This window comes from Panicum virgatum, chromosome 8N (assembly GCF_016808335.1).
Source record: "Panicum virgatum strain AP13 chromosome 8N, P.virgatum_v5, whole genome shotgun sequence".
NCBI lineage: Eukaryota > Viridiplantae > Streptophyta > Magnoliopsida > Poales > Poaceae > Panicum > Panicum virgatum.
In genome coordinates this window covers 6,905,334-6,931,486 of record NC_053152.1, presented here as the reverse complement: position 1 = coordinate 6,931,486, position 26,153 = coordinate 6,905,334, and the positions used below count along the sequence as shown (strand labels likewise).

The 26,153-nt window shown below is 49.6% G+C and overlaps 2 protein-coding genes and 2 long non-coding RNA genes across 4 annotated transcripts; all 4 read right to left on the bottom strand.

Moving 5' to 3' along the window:
* Positions 1-326: 326 nt before the first annotated feature.
* Positions 327-3,041, bottom strand: LOC120685689 (probable methyltransferase PMT26). The gene is made up of 3 exons (XM_039967740.1): positions 1,180-3,041; positions 631-1,098; positions 327-540 (listed from the first exon to the last, which is right to left on the bottom strand). The coding sequence occupies exons 1-3, from the start codon at positions 3,039-3,041 to the stop codon at positions 327-329; spliced, it is 2,544 nt and encodes an 847-aa protein (XP_039823674.1).
* Positions 3,042-9,087: 6,046 nt separating this feature from the next.
* LOC120685688 (aldehyde dehydrogenase family 3 member H1-like) lies at positions 9,088-13,891 on the bottom strand. The gene is made up of 10 exons (XM_039967739.1): positions 13,339-13,891; positions 12,493-12,561; positions 12,270-12,366; positions 11,019-11,225; positions 10,652-10,767; positions 10,462-10,566; positions 10,187-10,359; positions 10,017-10,107; positions 9,578-9,727; positions 9,088-9,484 (listed from the first exon to the last, which is right to left on the bottom strand). The coding sequence occupies exons 1-10, from the start codon at positions 13,519-13,521 to the stop codon at positions 9,239-9,241; spliced, it is 1,437 nt and encodes a 478-aa protein (XP_039823673.1). The 5' UTR covers positions 13,522-13,891; the 3' UTR covers positions 9,088-9,238.
* A 3,497-nt stretch (positions 13,892-17,388) lies between these two features.
* LOC120685687 lies at positions 17,389-19,198 on the bottom strand. The gene is made up of 2 exons (XR_005679694.1): positions 18,544-19,198; positions 17,389-17,859 (listed from the first exon to the last, which is right to left on the bottom strand). It is a non-coding gene; the product is annotated as an uncharacterized LOC120685687 (long non-coding RNA).
* Positions 19,199-20,206: 1,008 nt separating this feature from the next.
* On the bottom strand, positions 20,207-22,259 carry LOC120685686. Its single transcript, XR_005679693.1, has 4 exons — positions 21,739-22,259; positions 21,280-21,335; positions 20,584-20,688; positions 20,207-20,479 (listed from the first exon to the last, which is right to left on the bottom strand). It is a non-coding gene; the product is annotated as an uncharacterized LOC120685686 (long non-coding RNA).
* Between the last annotated feature and the right edge of the window lie 3,894 nt (positions 22,260-26,153).

Sequence of the window (26,153 nt, the reverse complement as noted above, 5' to 3'; positions counted from 1 at the left end):
TGTCTGCCCCCACCTAAAAGTTTAGGCGAGCTGCGCCACTGTATGTACGTACTCTCAAGTCCCATGTCAAAGGTAGATACATGCATGACCCTAAACACATCCATATATAAAAACACCCAAAAAAAACAGTAACGAAAAAAGCCTACGACAATCCCCAGCTAGCATCATCATCTAGCTCTCTTTCTTCAGTCATCGCAATGCTAGATGCAGCACCAAGTGTAGTTGTACTGTTGTAGATGTAGATCATCAGTAGATCACCCTCTACAAAGCTCTCTGAAAGAACGACAACGCACTACGTGTGTGTGTACATACGGCTAGGTCAGTTCTCATCTGGTCTCGACTTCCGTGGGCCGCCACGTCGTCTTCCTCGCGCACAGCATCGCCTCCTTGTTCTTGGACACGGTCATCCTGACCTCCCACTGCAACGACCTCACCACGCTCTGGATCTCGTCCACCGTCGCCTTGTCGTCCCGCACGATGAGCTTGCCGTTCGGCCTCAGGATCCGGTCCACCTCCACGACCACCGGCAACACCTTGCACCTGCCACGCAACATAAGATCGAGTCGTCGTCGTCGTGCTCATCAACCTGATCTTCGATCAACACCATGCTTGCACCTTCGATCAACATACCTGGGCTTGAGCTTGGAGAAGAGGTGGTCGGCATGGAGGAGGTCGTAGGACCTCGGGTAGGTGCTGAAGGACTCGCACCAGTCGTGGTAGATCCCGAAGAGGCCGCGCTCGTAGATCACCGGCAGCGTGTCCGGCGAGTCGATGGTGACCACGTTCATGACCCACACCTTCATCTCCCGCAGCGCGGCGGCGAGCCCGCCGTAGACGGCCCGCATGTCCATGACGTTCCGGACGGTCTTCCAGTCGATGCCCATGCCGGCGAGGTACGAGCTCCGCACCACCTTCCTCCAGTGCGCCAGGTCCGCCGCGAAGTCCTCCGGCGCCGGCTTGCCGTACACGCCCGTCTGGCTGCTGTCCAGCCAGTAGGGCGCCTTCCCCAGCCTCGCCGGCCACAGCTCCGGCCACCGCGCGCCGCGCACCGACGGGTCCTCCGGCACCCGGTGCATGCACGCCCGCAGCTTTATGTTCCTGCAATGCAATGCAACAAGATCGATCAATGGGATGGCTCATTCGTCGATCGGTCTTCTTCTCCAATTAGGCAGCGATTACCATGCTGCGTTGGGATCGTCGGAGGGCTCGCACAGCGCCGGCTCCTTCTGCGTCCTCTTGTCGTAGCAGCCATTGTTCTCCGGCTTCCGGAAGATGGCGACGCCGACCTGGTCGTCGACGGTGTGCTTGGTCCTGGTCAGCATCTCCCAGCACATGGCCTCGGTCAGCTTCACCATCTCGTCCCAGATCTCGACGTCGTCCGGCAGCTTCTGGTAGACGGGCGTGGCGGACCAGACGAAGACGCCGCCGGGGCGGAGCAGGCGGTTGAGCTCGAGCAGGAGCATGCCGCCGTCGATGTGCCACGGCACGCGGCACCGCGCGCAGTGCACGACGTCGAAGACGCCGCCGGGGAAGGGCAGCCGCTGCGTGCCCATCACGGCGGAGATGGCCGGGATGCCGCGCTCCAGCGCGAACTGCACCTGCGCCTCGTGCTCGTCCTTGGGCGCCAGCGACATGGTGAGCGCGTCGCGGTCGAACAGGTAGCCGCCGAAGCTGGCCACGCCGCAGCCGACGTCGAGCACCACGCGGCTGCGCCGCCCCCACGCCACCGCGGGGAGCGCGCCTTGGATCAGGTCGATGTACCGCAGCGCGCCGTGCTTGAACTGCGTCCCGCCGCCGGGGAACGTCAGGTGCCCGCCGGAGACCTTCACCCAGTTCTGGTGCCCCTTGTACTCGGCCAGCCCCGTGTGCGGCACGTTGTGGTACCAGATCTTGTCGCGGCTGTGCGGCCACCGGATCGGGTCCCGGTACTCCGGCGGCGCCGGCACCAGGCACGTCGGCGCCTCGCCGGGGCAGTGCCGCTCCCGGTGCTCGTAGTGCTTGTCCGTCTTGAGCTTCTTGATGGCCGCCTCGTTGTCCAGGCACGGGATGTAGTCCGCGCCGGCGCTCGAGTTGCACAGTTTCCACGCCGACGCCGCCGACGCCGCCGACGCCGCGCCGCCGGCCGCCTTCTTCTTCCCCTTCTTCTTCTTCGTCTCGGCGCGGTTCTTCTTCTCCTCCGTGGACTCCGCGGCCTGCGTCGTGAAGGACCCGTTCTGCGCCGCGCGCTCCGTCAGCAGCTCCGCCTGAACGGTCGGCAGGGCCTCCGCCGCGGGCAGCCGCTGCTCGCCGCCGTCCTGCCTCTTCTCCTCGTCTGAGCTCGTCGTGGACGCCGTCGTGCTGGCGGCGTCAGTGTCTGTGGCCGCCGCCGCCGCCGATTTGCCCACCGGCTTCACCGTCAGCGCGGCTCCTTCGACCTTGGCGCTCTCCTCCGAGATGCGGGTCTTGTTGCCGTCGTCCTTCACCAGGTCGACGCCGTCCATCTTGCCGTTCTCGTCGTCGAACTCGAAGGTGAGGTTCTTGGGCGTGCCGCGGCCCGCCACGGCGCCGCGCTCCTTGGCGTCGGTCGCCGCCGCCTGCTCGGCGCTCTCCTTGGCGTCCAGGCCACCCGCGTCCTTACTAGCGTCGGTCTCCGCGGCAGCCTCCTCGGCGCCCTTCCCCGCGGCGGCGTCCGTGTCGCCGCCGCCGCTCCCGGGCTTGACGAGCTCCCCACCCTCCGTCCTGCCGTTCTCGTCGTCGAACGTCTGGTCCCTGGACGACGACGCCTGGTCTCCCCTGGCGTCCCCGGCCGAGGCGGTGGTCTCGGCGACGACGTTGGCGCTGCCCTGCTTGACGGTGTTGGTGGCGTCGATGGAGCTGTCCTCCTCCTTGACGTCGGCCCTGGCGGCGGCCTTCTCCGAGGACGCCAGCGACATGGCCGCCGGGACGGCCTCCGGCGAGGACGCCACCCACAGGCCGAGGAGGCACAGCGCGGCGAACGCGACGAAGGTCGCCGTCGAGCAGAACGGCGACCGCTGCCGCTGGTTCCGGTCGAACAGCGCCATCCTGCCTCCTCCGATCAGCTCATGCAAATCAAATCTCCCCAGGAAACGTCCCCTTCTGCAGAATCATCCATCGGCAGCCGGCAACCAAATCAAATCAATCTGAGAACCAAACAATTACTCAAATCCACAGGCATGCAGTGCAGCATCGATTTAGTCAGTTACCTCTCGCTTCGTCGCTAACCTTGACGGATCTCTCCCGGCAGCAAGCCTCCATCCATGCACGCACGCACTGGTCTCTCTCGATTGATCTGTTCTTCGTTCAGAAGGGAGGGGAGTGTGCATGCGTGCGTGTGTCTTAAGGGCGCCGCGGGTGGCAAGTTTGGACGGAGGGAAGAGAGCGTAAAGCGGGGAGGGAGTGACAAAGGACACAGGACAGGAGACACTCCCCGGCTTTGGTGCGCCATGCGCAAGGCACGCCACGGAGAAGACGACCAGCCTGCGTTGGGCCCAAGCCCATGTCGAGCTCGGCTTCACTGGGCCCAAACGAGTAACGCGGCCCGGGAACCACATCCACTAGGCCGGCCCATAAGGAACGCGCCGATTCGGGATTTCGGGGCTGATTCTGCGGGAACATATGTTTAGTCCCGTATAGGCGGCAGAGGTTCGGTTTCTCCAGCTGATAACCAGCCGCCGTAGCGGCGGTATCACCGCGTGGGATGCGCGGGGAGCAATTATCAATGATTGTTATTCGGACTTAGGTTGAAGATTGGTACACTACAAGTGTGCCTAGCTTTTGTTGTTTTCACTTTTTCCTCTAGCTTTTTGTTGTTTTCAATTTTTCCTCTGTTTTCCATTCCCATTATCATTCTTGTGAATCTAGAAAATGTGTTGTATAATATTGGTGACTAAAGGTGATACTTCTTCCTTGTAAAAATGAAGATTGCCAAGAAGAAGATCCCTGACGGTAAAATCCTTCCTCACTAGTCGCTATGGTGAGAATCAACTCATCACAATGATGGGATCACTCATCAACATATGTAAAACCAAGTTCTTAAAGCTTAGGGCTGAGTTTAAACCGCTTTGGTCTAGACATTTTCTTCAACCCGTATAAAACTTTCTTGGACAGTATCTTTAACTTGAGGCAAGCCTAGAATCTAACGAGAAATTTGCAATGAAACATTTACTTACAAGAGAGCAGAGTACGCCTCCATTTGTGAGCTCGACCCTACCTCGAACACGGTAATCCAATTTACACACGGTTACATAAATATATGACCTTTGAAAATATTGTATGGTTTAGTCACGCATTTTTTCTAATTATGCAGCTCAAATAGCATTCAATTTTAAAATTTTGGTTCTAAGGAAAATCTGTCATGCTTTAGTTTGTGCAAGAAAAATTATGTTTCATTTTTTTTGCGACTGTACCCTGAGCATGTTTTTCATTAAGAGAATGAGAAGGAGGTTCAATACAACGTGAGCAAAGGAGGCGTTCCCAAGCTCACACCACCATCCACCAAGCCAAAAATTAATCTACAATGCCCACAAGTTGGCGACCTAGAGAACCAGATACCTTACAAGAAGTAGCTGCGAAAGCAGAGAGCTGCTTGAAACCGACCAAGCATGGAACCATTCGCCTCATTGTCCACACCAGCCAACAGCTCCGCATCCACCTTGAGTTACTGTCAAAAGCCCGTCTGTTACGTCCATTCCAAATCATCGTGAGAATGACCAAAGAATCCAAAACATTTGCGCTCACTTTTAGGCAGTCTCTTACGGGAAGAGACCCACCGGTCAGGGAGATCAAAGCACTGTGGGAAAATACAGTGTTTCGGTCATTACTGACAATGGTTGAAGAACACGAAACCAAACAAAATTATACTCCATGTTATTTAGGTGAGAAAATACAGTGTTTTCGGTCATTACTGACCATGGTTGAACTTGGGGCACAACTTGTGTGATCGCAAGAGGAAAAATGTTGGGACCGCGAATTAAAGCCGGAAAGCAGCCTGATTGGGCCATATCTTCGGGTGAAACAGAAGTACAAAACCCAACTCATGTTGCTATTTGCTAGGGAGGAAGTATATGTGTTGTCCATCCAAAGCAACACCAAATTGCCCTTTTTGCCCCCACGTTGTTTCCCCTCTCCTCTGCAATTTTCTTTAAAAAATCTCAAGTTCGCAAACCTGCCTATGTTCCGTATTATAAACATACGCCCGTATGAAAGCCATGAGGACCCTCTGGCTGGCGTGATGGTTCAGGAGTGCTATCGCTGACATCAGCCACATGGAAAGAGATTTCAAATTAAAAAAATCTATGAATTTTAAAATATGTATCCTAATGAAATTCCAATTACACCATTATTTTTGTTACGACAAGATCTGCAAAACAACACCATATTTTGCCTATGTTTGCATGATATTTTTAAAAATATTTTTTAATACTAAATAATTAGTTTCAGCTAGTGGGAACAAATATTTTAACAACGCGAATAAATAATTATTTACAAACAAAAAATTTATACATAACGAACAACTAATAATGTAGAATGAACAAAACACATCACGGACAAATAAGTCAACATGGCAGAACAATTTAATCTATAGAGTGAGCAAATAAATTATACACCTCGAACTTTTATATTATGACATGGAGTAAGAGAAAAATATCAAAAAAAATAAGAAGGATATGTATATAAAGAATAGGTAAAAAGAGTGGAACAAAAATAAAGAAAGAAAATAGAGAATAGAATAAGAATAAATGGGAAGAAAACAAAGAGAGATTAGCTAGCAACTGCAAAAGGAAAAAGGCAAAACAAGATCATAAAAAGCAGCAGGGGGCCGACCTACGTGCACTAGTGCTTTGTCCAAGCATTATTAGGCTGAATAAACAAACATCCAGTCTAAAAGCAGCGTACGAAAGCGTTCATACGATGGATCGCCATTTCGCAGACCGCACGTTGTATAGCCCGCGCGCCCTGTGGCCTCGAGGTCGTGGAGGACGTCAACTCTCATCTATCAACGGTGCTACATACTGTCACCATCACTACTGATAGCTCAATGAATTGACAAGATTGCCCACAAGAAACACCAGAAAACTGAAGGAGCCATTCGTTCATGCAGGAAGGCTAAAAGTGTAAAACGTCTTGACGCTCCAAAAAAAAAAAAGTGTAAAACGTCTTTGGCACCCATGGAGAGCTCATGATTTTTTTTTATTTGAATCCGACTGATTGACCAATCCAGCCCGTGGGCGTTGAACCCGAAAACCCATCCAGCCTGGTCCGTTGGATGGGCCAGCAGGATTTGAATCGCGGACCGCGGCTGGGCCGGGCTCAAGTACGATGCACCACGGGCGCACGACCTACCTGGTTTGTTCGGATCCCCCGTTTAGTAAGGGCGAGATATTTTTGCCGATGCCGTGATGGGCCTGCAAGCCGACAGGGGATGAATGCTGCTCTGCTCATATGGGTCGTCTGGTCGGGCCCTGCCGATCTTGCGGAGATTGGGCTCTGCCATACTGGGCCAATCAGATTGGGCTGATTGGCCCAACCTGTTGCGGATCAGAAAAAAAGTGGCGTTGCGCATGCCTAGTCGTCCTTCTCCTTTCGCTTTCCCTTTGTGACAGTTCCAACAGGGCGCGAATCGAAGGCGATTCCCGTTCCGGCGGCCAAATCGGCGGGCTCTTCTCGTCTCCGGCGGCTTCACCGGCGCTGGAGGATGGGGGAGCCTTCGAATTGGCCGTCCGGTATATATACTCTATACTATTAGGCTTGGTTTGAGTAGGTTAGGGTTAGGTCTACCCAGGTGGCTGCGGTCGTGTGGGTTCCTCTACCTGCGTCGAGCTGCTTTCAGAGGACGACGACGTGAGGGTGTTGAGGAGGGCTTCAGTTTCGGCGTGGCCTTCTGCGACATCTCCGGTGGCTTCCCTGTCCTTGTCTGCGGCGATGGCGTGAGGTCTGTTTTGAAATTGTGTTGGTTTCCTCTTCCCACCTCTTCTGGTGGTTTATTTCCCCTTCGGGGTGTATCGTTGTCTGGCGAACTGGAGCTGTCGACTGCTGAGGCGTCAGATATCCGGTTCTCCGGCGATGTGATGGCCTTTGGCCATCTTGTTAGGCCTGCTCGTTCAGCGAGTAAAGTGTGCGTCGGTATTGCCGGTGTACCGCTCTGGGTGCCGCTTAAAATCTGTGTTTTTTTGTCGGGAGGATGGTCGGCTTCAACGAGACTGTTCCGGCCGTCGGCGACGAGGACATCCGGGAGAAGCTTGTAGGGACGTGGTTGTATTTTTTGTATTTGTCAAGGGTGCCTTTGTAAGCGTTGGAATGTAAACCATCAGAATTATGTGTGAAATATAATCCCGGTTTCTCAAAAAAAAAAGTACAACCACGTCCGCACCGAGGCCGTCTCGCCGGCTCATAACCGACCACCGGGACACCTAGAGCACACCGCGTGGCATGTGCGGGTAGCAATGCATCTTTAAAAGACCTAATTTGGGGGCAATTTTTGCTCCACTATTAGGCCACGTCTACAAGAATTGGCAGCCATATGATTTGCATCCAACAGCTGCTATAGCGCCAGCACAACTTGCAGTCCAAACCAGCGGTGCCCTCCACTGGTCTGTGTGCACTTGCTCACGTTGGGCTGCAACTGACCCTGGCGCTGGCCTGCCTCCGAGCTTGAACTGCGGCGCCTATTTGGTGTGACACGGGCTACTGTCTCTTCCTTCGCCCTGCTCGCGCCTTCCTTTGCTGGGCTGGGTGTCGCGCCGCTTGGTGGACCGCATGCCGAAGCACAGCTGGCTAGCGCTGCTCGAGCCAGGTGCTCGCACGAGCAACCTCCATCGCCGCTGCCGCCGATGTTGGCACTGCGCCTGCCACTGTCGCCACGCCGTGCCTGCGAGCCGCCACATGCCGCGCTGCTGGCTCGCACACTGCAAAGCCCAAGCTAGATCCTGCAGCAGAAAGGCAAAAGCAAGAAGGAAAAGGAGGAGAAAAAAAAACTCTCAACATAAATTACTCACTCAAAACTTTATGGATCTGAACCAAACTTGAGCCATAGAAGCACAACCTCAATATCTAACAGACCCAAAAAGAAATTTGCAAAAAGAACAATTAAATCTTTGGAATTGAAAATCACACGAAAACCCACCCAAAAATCCTAAAAAAAAGAAAAAAATGCTCGTGATGAAAAAATAAGACAAGAAATCAATCTCTTGATTACTTCACGAGGTCCGGTTACAAGCCACTCCTAGCCAAATCAAAGCATGGATGGCAAAAAGGTCAAACAATGAGTCACTCTCCCTCGTTTTCAAACCTTAGCTCTTTAAGACAAAAGAGAGGACCTCCAAATAAGATATACAAAAGAGGTGGACTGTCCACACAGCCACTCTATGTGTTTTAGTTAATGCATTATACTTTTTGAACCTATGGTGAATGTCACGAGACAAATACTATGATCTACTATTACTTTGCACAAATAGCTCTGAAATTTAGGAATGGTACATATTTCTGCTCTTTCCAACTAGCAAACACCAAAGATAAGCACAAATATGTAATATTCTGGTGTATCATATATGCCAAGTTATCATAACAAAAATAATTGTGTGCGTGCATCCAAATGCTGAACAATTAAGCTTTTTCGTCAGAGCCTCTACATCTCTCTATTAGTCACCACCCTACACATTCTTCTTCGTATCATAGAAACTATAAACAAATACCAGGAGTTCCAGCACACTGAGGACGTGGCGCGGCAAAGACGCGCCGGTTTTTCTAGTCTTGAGCTATATATTCAGATTTGAAGTCGGCGGCGACACGCTACAAGCGTGTTTAGTTTTTGCCGTTTAGCAAATACAGTACAACCATCACGCTGCCAGATCCAAGGCGCCACCATCACTTCATGTGTGTGTGTGTGTGTGTTACACAGTTTATATGTGCATTATACTGTCTCATTGTGATGTGCGATATTGAATTGTACGTAAGAGAGTTACATGAGTGAACAAGTGTGATAATTATCTGTTAATTCAGTGTGCAGGAATGGATGGCGAAGATGTCTTCCCTCTATTTTTATCTACATATCATATTAGGTTTGTCTAATTATCTTAAATCAAGCTTGGAAAATTTTAACCAAACTTATAGAAAGAAATAATAATACTTATAATATCAAATTTGTTTCATTGAATCCATCATCATGAAGCATATCTGCACCGGACGAACACGAGCAAAAGCCTGTACTGAACTGAACTGGAAGGGGGATCGATCGTCTAGCCTAGCGCCTCTCCCTCGGGAAGCCCAGGAGCGCCAGGACGAGGGCGATGAAGCTGCCGTTGATGAGGCCCCTCAGGATCTTCTGCTTCGCCGGCGTGTAGGGCGGGTACCTCGCCGCCGCCTCGCCGCCGAAGCCGCGGATCAGGACCGCCTTCTTGTGGCTGAAGCAGTCGAAGCTGAACTTGCCGTGGTAGCTGCCCGTCCCGCTGTCGCCCACGCCGCCGAAGGGGAGGTACGGGTTCGTGAGCTGGAAGAAGACCGGCTCATCAGGTTAGATGCGGCAAAAGGCTACGTTTTGTGGTTCATCTTAGAGATTTGGGGGGAGGAATGGCTTCGGTACATGCAGCGCGACATCGTTCACAAGCATTCCTCCCGCGGGGACGTTCGCCACAAAGTCCTGCTGCAGCTTCTTGTTCTTGGTGAAGAGGTAGGCCGCCAGTGGCTTGGTCTTGGAGTTCACCACGTCAATGCTATCTTCGATCTTCTCGACCTGGAACCACAATTCCAAAACAGAGATTTGGACCAGTGAGCTCGACTTACACCATGAAAATTGTCACAGAAATATGTACCATGAACCTTTTGCCCCTAAACTTGTCATTTGCAAATTTTGATACATCAAAGAGACATTCTGTGGTCCTTGTCTAGTTCTAAGTCCTAGGTCTCTGAGTCAGGTGATGGCAACGGTATCGGCAAAAGAGCAGCAGAGGTGCCACCGTGCCAGAGCAGAGATTACTCTAGAACGTACAGTAGTTATATGAATTCAGAGAAATATTACTGACCGTCACAATAGGAAGGAAGGGGCCAAAAATTTCCGCTGTCATGAGTGCTGTATCCTGGGGTACATCCAACAATAGTGTAGGAGCAATTTTTCTGCGATCAAGAAACAAATGTTACTGAAAAAAATCACTAGTCTAACTGTACCTTCTGAAGTGAAAGTAGAAATCCTTACAGTTTCTTCTCGTCAGTCTGGCCTCCGTACACGATCTTGTCAGCTACTTTCTTTTCTGCTATCAATTCTGTCAATCTCTGAAAATGTTTAGAATTAACGATGCGAGATAGATCCACCGATTCCAGAGGATCCTTCCCATAGAACCTCTCCAGAACTCTTTTCAAAGAGTCCACCTGCCAAATATTTATCGAGATTCATGGATCAGAAAATCGACAGTTTAGTGTCTGGCTTTGTGCAACAAATTCATTGGTTGTAATGCTAATGGTGATCCATACCAGCTCTGGTGCAAATGATTTCGTCGTTATGATGTAATCTGGAGCGATGCATGCTTGGCCATTGTTACATCCCCACTTGCCAACAGCAAGCCTCTTAACAGCAACCTACAAGGAAAAAATCTATTTTGTGAAAACTAAAAGACAACAATTTTTATTTAAGAACACGATAGTCACAAAGATATGCATTTACATGAAGATCAACGTCAGAATCAACAATAGCAGGGCATTTTCCGCCAAGCTCCAGAGCCACCGGGGTCAGATGCTTTGCGGCTGCTGCCAAAACTATGCGTCCTACAGTCCCGCTACCTGCAATTTCGTCAAACCATATACATGTCAGAATGTAAAGAACAAAGTACAATTCAGTACCAACAAGGACATTTGGATGCTGAAATATTAGAAGAATCTCAATCCGTGCATGTACTATTGCAGTAATGAACGGTGCGTGCAACATTAAATTACATAGAGTCTGGGATAATTAATCTTTATTCAATCACACAATCTGTAAGAAATTTGAAGAATCTCACAGCCACTAAGTTTACAGTTATTAAGAGCCTGACCTGTGTAGAAGATCTTATCCCATCTTTGTTCCAAGAGCGTGGTCGTTTCTGAAACACCTCCCTCCACAACTTTAATACATGTGCTGTCAACATACTCAGGTAGCAGCTTAGCGAACATTGACGAGGTTGCTGGCGCTATTTCTGATGGCTTCAGAACAACAGCATTTCCAGCAGCTATTGCTCCAATTACCGGGTCAATAGAGAGCACTAAAAAAATGAACAAGTAATCAGTGATCTTTGTTTGATCTTGATGAACCGTCACGAAACAGAGTATCCTGCAAAAACATTTTCTTCACAACACACATACAAGAGTGGCATTATTACATTCTGCTAATGGTGGCTCAACATAATTGGTCAGACTCTTCAATCTTTCCAAGCAAACAAGACTAAGTGAGGAAGTCATCGTGCGTTGGCTTGTTTGCGCAGAAGTCTCTAATATCACGAATAAAGGTCAAAACAACCATTCTTCTAGAGGCATTCTGTTGAAACATGAGCCCTGGATGAATGTCCAGATGTTGACCAAAAGCCAATTAAGGCCTGTGACGTGCGTGCAGGGAAAAACCAGCTGCTTGCTTCGTGGAAAAGGAAAGATACCAATATCTCCACCATACTACAACCAACTCTCAAGCATGGGACAGGCAAGCATATAAAAATCAAGGCCTAAGAGCATCTCCAAGAGTTTGCCATATTTTACTTGACATATCTTGTGTTTTGTCAACTTCTAAAAAAATATGCCAAGTAAAAAAAAAGCTTATCTCCAACAGTTTGGCATAATTCACTTGCCAAATCCAAATCTAACTTACATCAGGAACCCTGAGAGAGAAACAAAATTATATTTATGTCCTTCCACCTCTTGAAAACTTAAATCAGGAACACTTCTCTGTTATTTATTTCTTTTTTCACCCTCCCACCTGACTAGAAACCACGATGAAAAACGCGCGCCGCGGGAGTATATTTACGGGCTGGAGGCTGGTTTTTCCCAAGTTGCCAAAAATTGCCAAGTCTTTTGCCAAACTGTTGGAGGTGTATTTTTAACATTTTTGCCAAAAATCAAAGATGGCAACTCGATTTGCCAAACTGTTGGAGATGCTCTAAGCCCCTTTTCACACTCCATGACGTGACAGGAAAAAAAAGAACTGCTTATTAACGGCCATATCCCGAAAACCTTTTTTTTCAAACAATTGCATTCATGCCATTGATGCAAATAGATTGCTACCATGTTTGAGTAAAAGTGTATCTTCATCAACTTACGGAAAGGGTAGTTCCAGGCGGAGATGACGAGCACCACACCGAGGGGCTCAGGCACGATTTGCGCAGAGGACGGGAACGTAGTTATGGCCGCAGGTACCTGGCCATGAATTCGCAAAGCTTAGTCGTACCACCAGATCATTCAGCGGAACTGGCCGGCAGCGTATCTGGAAGCTGGGCTTGCAGGGATAGATGAGTAAACTGAACTTTTCCCAATAGTAGATACCTTCTCGGGCTTCATCCAGTTCTTGAGCCCGTTGAGCGCGAACTTGCACGAGGACTTCGCCAGAGATATCTGGGCCATGAAAACATGTGGCTGTTATGAGTTAACCCGTACAGAGTGTCAGAGTCAGGATGAAATTGATCCTGAATTCCTGATGTGGTTGTCGACAGGAATCGGTCAGCTTTAACTATCCTTTTTTTTGTTACTAGCAGCAAGTAATACTAGCAAGTAGCAACTAATAGTAGCAGGTAAAGAACGGCATAATTTTCCATATTTGTTCTTTTTTAAAAAAACATGATTTTTCGTGGGCGTTGAGGAAGATTGCAGGTGATGCAGGATTGGACCGAGGATGGGCACGGAGGAATCCGTGGAAGCAACGCTACAGTGGGTGGAGGCGTGGAGTACCAGACTACCAGTCCACCATGAACCGATTCACACGCAACCCGTTGAGGCGTTGACGAATCCCCCAGCAGCAAGCCGCCGTGAGCGAGGAAGCACCGGGGCTTTCCCGAGCTACGCCGCCGACCGTGGCGAGCACGGAACACTGCGCGAGCGCTGTCGGGACGGACAGAAGCCGCCGCTTCCTCCGTCATCGAATCCGTTGAGACGAAGCGCGAGGTCGTCGACAACTCGACGTGAAGAGACATCATCCAGTGGGTGAAGCAGAGCAGTAGGAGCAGTAGAGAGAGAGGCAAACAAGAGGAGGAGAGGGGGGGGGGGGTTCAAGGCAATCTTTTCTGCAGGAGAAGAAGAAGAGGAGGAGGAGGAAGCGATCCAATCGGATCCACAGGTCCACCAAATCCCGGGGAGTAGGCGCACTTAATTTGAGGTGAAGTAACCAATTCATACCTCGTGCAGGTACGACTCCACGTGCGGCTTGGCGAGGTCGTCGTGGAGCGCGGCGGTGATGTCGGCCTCCCGCTCGTCGATCATCCGGACGAGCGCCCGGAGCTGCGCCGCCCGCCACTCCGCCGCGCGCGTCCGCCCCGCCGCGAAGCTCGCGCGCAGCTCCCGCACCGCCTCCTCCGCCATCCCCGCACCCCCTTGCTCTGTCTCTCTTCCTCCCGGCAACGGAGGCTGCGGAGCTCAGCGACGAGAGGGCCGAGGCGCTAGGGTCCGTCCGTCCGGTGGCGGTAGGAGCGACGACGGCCGCTTATATATAGTAGTAGTAATAACAATATACTAGTCCCCCTCCGGCCGGGCAGGCAGCTCACCGGATTTGGGTTGGATTGGATTGGATTAGACTTGACCTGAGGTGTTTGTTTGGTTTGAAACCCCTCGCCCGACCCAAATCTCTTGCGGTTTGGAGGAGATGGATAGATAATCCGGGGAGGGAGAGTTTGAATGAAGTGGGGGAAAAAAATCGGTGACCTTTTAAATAATCCCGTGTGTCCGCGGGTGACTGGGCGATGGCATCTGCCCGGACTTTTTGTCGTCGCGTCCGATATTTCTTCCGCTCATCTTTGAAAATAATATTTCTCCCGCTCGGCTAGTGAAGGGGACGGACACCGGAAAAGCCAAGGCGGCGGGCCGCCGCACGGGGCGGGGGCGCGCCGAGATGAGGGGAGGGGTGACGTGGCGCGCCCTCGTCGCATCTGCCGCCGAGGGGGACGGACGGTCGGATGGAGGAGGGGGGGGACCTCTGATCGGTCAAACTCGACGAAAAAGCGAACCCTACTCTAGGTAGCACAACAGCACAAGGAACACCGAACACGCAAGCAACGGCGCCGCGTGCCCACAACTGGACCGCAGGGCATCCGGCGTCCCGTGACCAGTCAGACGCCGTGACGCGCCCCCGCCCGGCGCCTGCCCACCCGTGTGGGGCGCCCCCCGCCCGCCCGGGGCCCAGGGCGGCCGCGCGCTGGCTGCTGGCCCTCCGGCAAAACGTGCCTCCTGTATGCTTGTGTCGGCGGCGACGGACACGAGCGATTTATTTAATGAACCCCAACGATCCCGACACGCGCGCTACCAGCTGCTGCTAGTACAAGTACAACCCCCGGCCACAAGGATCGTACTAGCAGTTGCGTACTAGTATGAACCATTAATGGACAGCCTTCTCTCCTCCACTACCGTACGGGTACTCGATCTTTTCGTAGCACGAACATGGTTAACCTTACCGGTGGGAACCGGTCCGGTTTGACCGGTAACCGGTCAAACCGGTCCGGACCGGTTCCGGTTCCGACCGGTTACCAACCGGTCCAAATTCAAATTTTGAATTTGAATTCAAAAAAATGAAAAATTCTCAAAAAATTCCTAAAAATATTTCAAGGTGTGATGAATCTAATGGTGTCAAATTTTCTCAAAAATTCGTTCATTTAGTATGGTTTGCGGAATTTATAAGTTAAATAAAAAAAACGTGCATACGAAAGTATACAAATACAATGTAAAAGTAGTATAAAAAAGAGTTGGAGGGTTCATTTAGACTAAAATATGTTGTACAAACATTTATTTAGTATACTTTGTGGGCATTTGAATTTAAAAAAAAAAAGAAAAAAATTTGAATTTGACCTGTACCAGTCAAACCGGCCGGTTACCATCCAAACCGGCCGGTATACCGGCCAAACCGGCCGGTATACCGGTCTAACCGACCGGCATACCGATCGGAACCGGTTGAACGGGGAAGTTTGAATTCAAATTTGAATTCCACCGGTTCCGACCGGTAACCGGCCAAACCGGACCGGTATACCGGAACCGGAGGCCGGCGGTTACCGGTCACCGGTCGGATACGTGAACCCTGAGCACGAACGGGTGTTGAGCGTGGCGGTCCCATGAGAAGGAGCTAGCGCATGCGAGCGCGCTTCACCAGGATCGGTCGCGTGCATGGAACTCGAGAGCACCCTCGCTCGCTAGCTCCTCGATTCGTCCTTGCATTGCCCGTTGGGACACGTACGGGTCGGTCAAAAATCAGCCCGTTCGGTTTGCTAGAACAGCCGCCATCCCCACGAGCTGCCGCGCCCGCGCGGCTGGCCGGAGCTACACGGATGACCCGACTGAGCTCCCACACCTGTGCGGCCGGCCGGAGCTACACGCGCACGCGGCCGAGCTCCCGCCCGCCCGGCCGGAGCCGCACACGCCCCGGGCGGAGCTCCCTCCCACACGGCGGCCGGAGCTTCACGTGCCCGCGGGGAAGCTCCCGCCGGCGTGGCCTGCCGGAGCATCACGCGCCCGCGGCGGATCTCCTGCCCGTGCGGCGGCCGGAGCCTCACGCGCCAGCGCGTTGCGCCCCCTGCCGCGACGCGTCGCTGCTGGGGGACGGGACCGGCGGCGCGGCCCCTGCTGCTCCGCGCTGCCGCTGGGGCACGGGACCGGCGGCGCCCCCCTGCTGCAACGGCATCGGCCTCCTCAGCACCTCCTCCGACATCTCCGGAGCATAAGCTCCGCCGCCGTCCGCGACCTTGAGCTCCGCCGCCACCTCGAGCTTCGGCGCCGCCCGTGCCATCGAGCTCCCCCGCCGCATCCCCTCCTCCGCAACAAGGCGATGTCGATGCTCCTTCTCCCTCCCCTCCTCCAAATCGACGACCCGACCCCTCGCATCTGCTGCCCCCCACGCGCCGGTGCCGTCGATTTCGCCGTCGGCGTCGGGCTCGGACCGAGAGTCGGTCCTCCACGGGGATTTGGCCGTCGGAGCGTTCGACGACGCCGGCGGGGGAGTCCTCGAGCGCAGAGAGGATGGGAAGTAGGCGGGAGAGCGGTGGCGGCGCGTGGCCGAGGCCAATGCCTGTGCCGGCGCCGAACGCCGCTTTCACCCAATCGCCGCTGCACTCCATCTAGGCCAGCGCCGCCTCCTGCTTTCTTGCGCGCACCCCGCCCCTCGCTTGGCCGCGCGGTCGCCGCTCGTGCAGAGCACCACCGCCTGTCTGTTCTTCCTCGCGCGCAGCCCCGCCGCTGCTCGCTCGGCCGCCGTGCCTCGCGCGCCGCTCGGCAGGCCGTCAGCCCCGCACGGTCGCCCCTCGCGTGTGCGCGCAGCTAGACCACCGGTCGTCGCCCTCGCTGCCGGGCACTTGCACGTGGCCGCCGCCCGTGCGCGCGACGTCGCACGGCCGCTGCACGCGGAGCCGCCGCTGCCTTGCCTGTGTCGTGCCCCGAAGAACGAGAAGCAAGGGAGGAGAAGGGGAAGAGGAGGAAGAAGAGAGGCAAGGGAGCTGCGGGACTGAGCTCCCTTGCCAAAGCCGCCGCCGCCGGGCGAGCCCAGGGAGGGGCCAATGCCGTGGCCGCGCCCCCTGCGCACCGGCAGTTGCCCGTGTGGCTGCCCCTGCGCGGATGGAGAGCCGAGGTGGAAGCCAGGAAGAAGAAGGAGAGCCCAGCAACAGAGAAGAAATAGGAGTCTGTTCAACTAGTTCGACTGGAGTTGGTGTCAAATTTTTCTCTCTAAAATTTGCAAGCCAGCTCCCAAAAACGAAAATAGAAGCTCATTTTGAGAGTTGCGGCTGGAGATGCTCTTATAGTTATAGATAGTAGTATCCCTGCTAATGGGCAAGAATCCAACCCATTCCCACCCCAATCCAAAACAAATATGTTTTTTTTTACTCCACCCCACCCAATTCCAAATTAAGTTATCCCCAACCCAACCCACCATGTCTTGGGTTGCCATGGGGCTACTCCCGTGGAATTGCCATGAATAATTATACAATAATTATTTAATATTATCCTAATCTGTGGATAATTATCCCCCACGGTCGAGGCGTTCACCGCGTCCGTGCGCCGGTACCGGGGCGCCGCCGGCAGCGCGCCTCCCGCCGGGGCTGCAGGGACTGGCCACGCAAGAATACTGACCAATGTCATCGTCCAGTTTACATCGTTAGCCATCTTTTGGTGTTTTTTTTTATTTGCTAGATCCACTTGGTTAGTCGCCAGGAACATATTGCATCCACAATGTTCTACTTATTAGAAAAAAAACAATTACAAATTTATGTTCATATAAAGCGAGAAGGCAGAGTTTGGGGCCACGCTGTGCAAAACATCTTCCGTTGTCAGTAGATCCTTCAAAGTAGTGAGTAATGGTAATGCAAAAAAAAAAGTTCCTAGCCTCTCTTGGCAGTCTACCACGCAAGCATACTGACCATCCATGTCATCGTCCAGTTTACATCGTTGGCCATCGTTTACATCTTAGATTGTGCCATGACCATGAGTCCATGAGTCCCACCATGTCTTGAATCAAATTATTCAGGATCTAGATGTACTGAATTCAGAGCATCGTCAATCAAACGGACTTGGAGCTGAACATTACATCCTAATCCGCAATAACCTTCCAACATACTGCTATCGACACGGCAAAACATGATTAATACAAAACCTCCAGCCAAGAACTTCCTTGAGCAGCGAGATGTGGGATACAGAGGAACTTGCTGCGTAAGGGGTGTACTCCATATCCTGGTGAAAATGTATACAAAGTGGTAATTAAGCAACAAATAGCCAGGCTATGAACATGTGAAAAAGAAGTTACCCAGGACAATAGAGCCAAACTACTAAGATCAGGCAGAGCAAGGAGAAGAATCAAAATAAAATAAACAGAGAGAAAGCATGCATGGATGCATTCAATATCCTGAGAGAGGATATCCCATACTAGATGTCAAGACTTCTTGCAGCAGCTCTAGGAGGTGCTGTAGGAGGCTTGATAGTACTAGGTATTATCATAGTTGCAATTGTACTTTGCCTGTGGCATCACAGAAGAACTTCAGACTCTTCTGAAAGTAGTTCATCAGGTCAAGCTCTACCAGGTATACAAGGGTTTGCTCCAGGATGGCACAATTATAGCTGTTAAAAGACGGCATTCTCCTCCTAGCCAAGAATTCGTTCAAGAGGTAATATAATTTTACTTATCCAATGTTCTCTTCAGTAATTTCTGGTCATGACAAAACAGAATCTTAGTGGGATCCTAACAAAACAGGAAGAACCTCTCCTACAGATGTCCTAATTCCCAACAAAGAATAATCATAACCATCCATATGCCAAGAAATTTCCTTACAACAACTAAATTTGGCTCTAGTCTTTGATGGCTTTGTTTACAAAACACAAGTAGAAACTTAGAATAAGCTGGTAAACGATTGTACTAACCTGTGCTAGTCAACCACAATCTGAGAGCAGTCTTCATTGCCTGGGAGCTTATACAACCAATCCTTAACACAAACAAGGGCTTCAAGGGTTTCAGGTGTCATTGAACTCCGATTATCACTAAGAATCCGACCACTCAAACTAAATGCGGACTCAGAAGACACAGTGCTCAATGGAATTGCAAGGAAGTCTCGTGCCATGGTTGATAGGACAGGATACTTGTCTTTATTTGTCTTCCACCAACTCAAGATCTCAAAGTTTTTATCATCTCTCACATGTTCATCTTCCAGATATGCATCAAGTTCCGATTTTTGAGTATTGCTAGCTCTCTTTTGATTTCTAAAGTGGGCAAACTCTTGGTGCATTCTTCTTTTAGCTAGCACAGGTGAACCCATAATGCCTCTAGATACAGTAGTATATACTAGATCTACACCATTTGTCCTAACAATCTCTTCATATTTCCTAAAATACTTAGTCATCCATTCTCTAGCTGAAGTCATGCTTGTCTCAATATCAACAAAGTAGTTGCACACCCTCTGATAAAAGAATTCCAAGAAGTCCATCTTCTTTCTTGGATCAAGTACCGTTGCAATAACAAGGGTCATATTATAGTTCCCATCCCAATACTTGCTAAATTTGCTTTTCATTGCTCTACCCAAATTTTGTATGGCTTCATTAGCTTGCATTTTTGAATTTTTTAAAGCTTCATGAATACAAAGAACATTATCCAAAAAAGTGTGTGCTGTAGAATATCTATCAGCTGAGAACGCCCTTGTAGCTTCTTCGAAAGCCTCAAGAAAATCACCTATAGCCTCAACTTTTATCCAGTCATCATTTGATGGAAAAGGTTCTTGATTTGATGCAGCATACCTCTTCAGCACGCTCCTGTACTTCACAGCCTCAACAATCATATCAAAAGTTGAGTTCCAACGGTTCGGAATATCAAGAACCAAACCAGCCTTTGGAGAAAGACTCTCTCTTTCAGCTATCTCGTTGAAACTTTGGATTCTTCTCGGTGAGGAGTTAATGTGCCTAATCAGATCCCGGATCATCTCAAGTGTTGCATCAGCAATAGTCATACCATCTTGGACAAGAAGATTCAGAATATGAGCGCAGCATCTAACTCGAAGATGTTGACCACCAAACAGCAAGTCTGATTTGGCACTTTCTTGCAAAAGGTCACAAGTTGTGTTGTTGTTTGATGCATTGTCAAGGGTGATAGTGAACATCTTTTCTTTTATTCCATACTCTGTCATACATCTTGTGATTGCCTCCTCAATGGCTAGACCACTATGTGGATACTTCAATGCTTTGAAAGAAATTATCTTCTTATGCAAGGCAAAGTTAGCATCCACATAATGGGTTGTTAGACACATATATCCCAGCTTTTGGTTAGATGTCCACAGATCAGAAGTAAAACATATGCGAGAATCAAGACCTTGCAGTTCACTTGCTAATGTTTGCTTCACTCTCCCATACATACGAACACAATCATTGCGGATTGTTTGGCGCCCAATGCAATCAAATGTGGGCTGCAAGTATGCCATCCATGGTGAAAAACTTGGGTCCTCAAATTTATTAAATGCAACCTCTGCCTGAATGCACCAGTTATCATTAACTCATGACTTATTTGAGGATTGAAGGTAAATGGACCCGCTGGTTGTTTCTGAATTGTGGCAATAAATCTCTGTCTATCATCTGCACTAATTTTTCGACAAGAATCTTTTATGTGATTTCTCAAACTATTTGTACCTGATTTTCCGCTAGCCATCTTCATGCCGCAGTATCTGCAAACAGCCTTCAGAGCACCATCCACCTCGACCAACTCTGGCTCAAAGTGTTCCCACACTTTAGACCTCCTATTTGGTGTTCCTGATGAATGGTCATCATTGCTGCTTGTATTGGTGTCTGAGGCCTCAGCCGGATGAGAAGTTGACATCTGAGCATAATAATCACCATATATGTCAACCAATAATCCATTGAACTTTCAATAATAATAAATAAAGGCACATAAAAATACCCATATTTGCTTGAGGGAATTACCGTTTCCATCAAATCAACTACTGCTGATAGGTAACCATCGTATATGCCAAGGTAGCTAACCAGATAGTGAGCTCAAGAGATCAGTCAAAGACGCATTGAAGTAGTCTGGGAGAATGTAAATGAAATTAGTTTAGCATAAAGAATCAAACACTCTGCTTGGCAAGCCAATTTGAACTGCATCCCAATGCTATCCTTATTTTATCAATCAGTTGGTCTAAGTTAGCATGCAATCAGGTCGAGTTAAATTCAGTCAGCTATACTTGCCTCCACATGCAAAATTCTGAGCAAAAAGTTTACACACTAAGATAATCAGAAGATAGTTTAGCTAAATCCAGCTAAGCAGAGTAATCAAAAGAAGTGCACATCTACTGCGCTGCGATTCACGCACATCTACTGCGCTACGATATTCATCAAAAGAAGTGCACATCTAGCTGGATATTCACGCACACATGCAGGTAATCCAAAGAAGTAGTTATTTGATATTTGATATTGATTACTAGCTGGATATTCATCAATGTGAATCAAAAGAAGCTAAGCAGAGTAATCAAAAGAAGTGCACATCTAGCTGGACATTCACGCACACATGCAGGTCTATGATCCTAGCTCCCAAACAGCAATAGAAACACATGGATAGACCCTCATGTGCCTGCTGCTATCTACATGATGAATTGACTGGTGTGTGTCTCGATAGCTCACCTGTATCCGTCGACGTTGGCGCCGTACTTGTCCACGAACTGGTACACACCCTTGCCCTGCATCCATCAGAAAAGCAAAAAGTTCAGCTAGCATATCAATGGTCATACATGTACTGAATCTATATCGTCTAAAGTCTCTGAGAAATTACTGTATTCCAAACTGGGATTCAGGTCAGTTAGTCAGAAAGAAAGAAAGAAACACGAGTTGATGGATGCAACATCTACTGAATATCCAGCTAAATCCAGCTCAGCTATACTTCCAGACGGAGGCAACGGAGGCACTGGGCGACGGAGGCGGACTCGCCGAGCCCCCCGAGCACGCGCCACGACGCCCCTCACCACCACCGCTACCTCGTTGCCAGATCAGATCCAAATACAAAAGGGAAGCCTAACCTAGGGACTGGGAGATCTGAATACAAGTTGTGAACGTACAGGAAGGGAAAGCAAGGGGCAGACGAACCTGGTGTTTGCTCGCTGCCGGTGAAGGGGAAAGCTGGACACAGCGCAGTTTCGGCGGTGGACAACGGTCTTGGAAAGAACAAGAAGCCTTGCACGAGATTTCTTGTCCAGCGGAAGTAGTAGGCGGAGCTCGATGCACTTCGTCTCTAGGAGTCAGGGCGCTAGTAGGGGATCTCGGCGCCGGTGGTGTGGGTGTCGCGACGGATGCGGCGGAGGGGCTGCGGAGGAGCCGGATCTGGGGGCGGAGGAGCCGGATCTGGGGGCGGAGGAGCGACGGCAGACTGGGGTTGGGTGAGAACGGCGCGGATGGGTTGGGTGAGAACCCGCAGCCGGATTTGGGGGGCGGAGGGAGTGGGTGAGAACCCGAAAAAATAACCCGTTCCAACCCAACCCAATCCGATTTGCTAGCAAACCCATTCCATTCCAACCCATTTATCCTATAAACCCATTAACTCTCATCCAAACAATTCCACAAAACAATCCAACCCAAAAAATCCAAATATTATCCGACCCATTAGCAGGCCTAGATAGTAGTAGTCTTTTCGCCATCGACTAGCTAGCCTACATGTTTACCGTAGCACATTTTCGTTTTTCTCACCCTAAGATTATTACAGCTAGCAGCAGAGGTTAATTTTTTTTAATTTCCGAAAGAGAGAGCTTTATTAAGGATTAACAGAAGCGTTTACATCCTCGACACACACAGGTAATCGGGGGAGAGATCGTGTACGTTGAAACGGGAGAGCAGAGGACGACCGGAGAGAGCAGCAGGATTTGCATGCGGATGCTGCGACCTTGCCTATACAGGCCGATGGAATCCGTATCGAGGCGTGTGCTAGCTGCTGGCTGCTGGCTGCCTTAATTCTCCTCCACGCATGGCATGCTCCGTACGTAGCGATCCACGGCAGCGAGCGATCGAGAAAAAACTCGCCCAGGGGGTATGAGGGGGGCCGTTTTTATTAAGAGGAAGCAACTTCGGCTTTCTAGCCAAGAAAACCTCCCGAACTCTAGCTTCTCTGGTTAGCGAGTGGGATTTTTTTTACCTGCGCCGGAAATTTGCCCCCGAGAGGGTTTGAACCCGCGACCTGCAGGGTGCCACCGGCTTACTGTCACCACTCGGGCTAGCAACCTTAGGCACGTCCTAGCTAGTAGCTAGTAGAGCATCTCCAACATATTACTCATCTCTCTCCGTAATAATAAAAAATTAATATTTTGATGATTGGAGGTGCTTGATCTAGCAATCCAATCCCAATTACCTAAAAGTTTTTGGTAATCACCAAAATACACCTCCCTATAACCTAAATGAAGGATATTTTTCCTATACCCTATTCTTAGTGATTGGATTTTGGTAGCCTGCTGCAGCAACCATTGCCAACAACACAAAAGTAGTGATTAGTAATGGATATGTTTTGGGTAATGGGGTATCATGACAATTAATTTTAGCTCCGTGGTCATTGTACATGCTTCTCGTTCTTGTAATTGTGTGGCTCATGAATTGGCCTGATTCGGTCGAGATCGGGACTCGGATCAGATGCATCCCTGAATTTGTAAATGTCATGTTGGTTCGTGACATCACTGAACCCCGGGTCAATTAATAAAGAGCCAAATTACTAGAAAAACACGTGCGCTGAAGAAAAAAAATTGCAGGCGGCGTCCTTTCAGCAACTGTCAAGATCTAGCAGCAGTGTCTATTCACTCAAATTCATCAGACAGTACGCTCACGAAATACGCCAACCCCCAAATATCCGCAGTTTTTTTTCTTTTTTCTTTGTGTTCTGGCCAACAATTGATTTCTCACGCACAAAAGGAGGAAGAGAATGATGGGTTTGGGTACGTGCTCATACATCACACTCCTACATGTGTAGTATTGGGCCTTGGGGGGGGGGGGGGGGGGGGGGGTGACGCATGGAGATGATGTGGAAGCACCACCAAACGAGGTGAGCCGTTCCTGTCTCTCTGAAAGGCACATTTCCACAACTAAAGTGGTCGTCGCACGGGCAAATTTCGCAGACTCCTGGTTACTCCCAATAGAAAAACGCTTTAGTTTGTTCCACTAAAAAACAGAAGAGAGAAAGAAAGATACGAGTTTTAATTTTTTTTTAATTTGTTCCACTCAGAATCCGTTTTTATTTCAAGTCAAGTTCGGCATGAACCCCTAAATCAGGTCAAAAGCACGCACGCACGTACACGAGCGTTTCTTTTGGTCCCCTCCTGCTGGTCGCTTTAATTCGATCGGTCAGCAGCTTCACCAGGCGGGACCCCCGGCGGATTCGTGTACCCAAAAAGAAAGAGATACTAGGGCCAGGGAATTCGTGACGAAAAGTGCGCGTCCTTTTTCCAAAAAAAAAATGTGGACACATTCACGTCTAATTTGTCTAGCGTGTAGAAAAATTTAGTGATCGATCTGTTTCTAAACCTATTCCCCCAAAGAAAAAACACGCCCCCTTCCTCGTTCGGAACGAAACCTCCCGATTACGACTTTGACCCATGGGCCCCCTCGGACCGTCCAACGCTAGTTCTTTGATGGTAAGGCTAATCCCAGTACGTAGTTTCATTTTATTGTTTTTAAGAGTGTCACATCAACAAAACACAAATAAAATTATATATAAAACACACTTCACAATACTAAATTGTTTCATATTTGCTATTTCATAGACACGCATCATATTTAATTTTAAGACTCATCAAGAGTTGGTAAGTGTGCACATATGATTTCGTCCATTTCTAGTGCCACAATATCTAAATGGTAATATAACACCCTACTTAACGTGCATAAAATTCTCATAAAACCATAGATAGAATGGCTAATGGTTTCGAGTTGGAGTACAAAGTCTTGCGGCATTTATCAAAAAAAAAAGACGACCTCTCAATTTGGGGGCCCACTGCTTCGCCATGCGGTCCTAACGGTATCGACATCATCATGTCTCCAACTGGTATGATCCGATCACTTCTCCTTTTCTTATTTTTTCATTCAAGCTAGTTGGGCCGAAATCGCGGTACAATAGAACGCGTGCTGTGCTGTAGCCTGTGGCCCATAACCACGCATCAAGCTATGCACTTTTTTCTTTTTTATATTTTTTAAAAATAAAAATTTCAAAAATATATGTCCGTTTTGAAATATTTCAAAAATACCCCGGTCGCTCCCATAGGGCGACATGCCCTAAATGTTATTTTTTTCTTCAAATTCGCAACGAGGTCCCTGGCAAAAAAAGGGGCCTGTCGCCCCCCAACGGGCGACAGGAGGGGCCTGTCGCCCCCCCTCGGGCGACCACTGGGCCCCGCCTACGGGCGCGGCAGGGGGCCTGTCGCCCCCCCGGGCGATCGGGGTACCCCCTTATATAAGGATCCGACCCCCGATTCCCTCCTCATTTGAGTCCGAAAATTCCACCAAAAATCCAGAAAAAAAGAGAGGGGTGAGGAGAAGGGAAGCGGCGAAGCCCTGACGGATTCAGCACTTATGATCTGCAGGTTAGTACATTTAGTTTATATATTTTTCCATTTAAGTACTACGCATTTAAGTAGGAGTAATTTAAGTAGGGGTGAATAATTTAATTTAATTAGTGCTATAGTAGAACCATTTAAGTAGGAGTTTAATGATACTTTAGTTTGTAGTTACGTAGTAGTAAATTAGTTTAGAAAATTAGTACTACACATTTATTATTACAATTGCAGTACTATTCGAGACGTGTTTATAAATTAATTATGATTTAGAATAGAATTTGTCATATGCAGTATAGAATTTGAGTGTCATCACGTAGTTATGAATACTTATACGTTGTAGTTGAATTTCATACTTAGTTTTTACGGATTATTGAATACGGATTATTGAGTGTCTACACATGTTAGTTTATGTTTCGTATTTCGGTTTCTACATGTCATGACGAAATACACGAGCGTACGCTAACATCCACATTTTATGCGTAGGATTCTACCCCGATGCGGGCGCCGGACCTTCTTCTTCCTCCTTTCGACCAGATGACGAGGGCTTCACCTTAGACGACCTCGACAGCTTGACTCCAGAAGAGCCTGCCGCGCAAGGTGACCCCGATGTCTTGGGGTATTCACAGCTAGGAGGAGCACCACTTGGGATCTCTCAGCAGCAGACACCGCAGCCCCTTGCGCGTCCTGAGCGACAGGTGAGGTCTCCGGATGTTCTCCCCTACTCGGAGGGCCATGTCCGTGCCCAGCAGAGGGCTAAGAGGGTCTGACGCCCTTGGGGTGGTTAGATATATCTGATATTTATTTGTAATGAGATAGCTGTGGACCGCTTATTTGTATCCGATGTTTATGATTGTGCTAGTTTACTTGTCATTTATTTCTATAGATACTATTGATGTGAACTTGTTATGTTTATGGGTTCCATAATGCTCGTGAAATAAGGAAAGTTCTTGCGAATTTTTTCCGTGATTTAATGAAGGA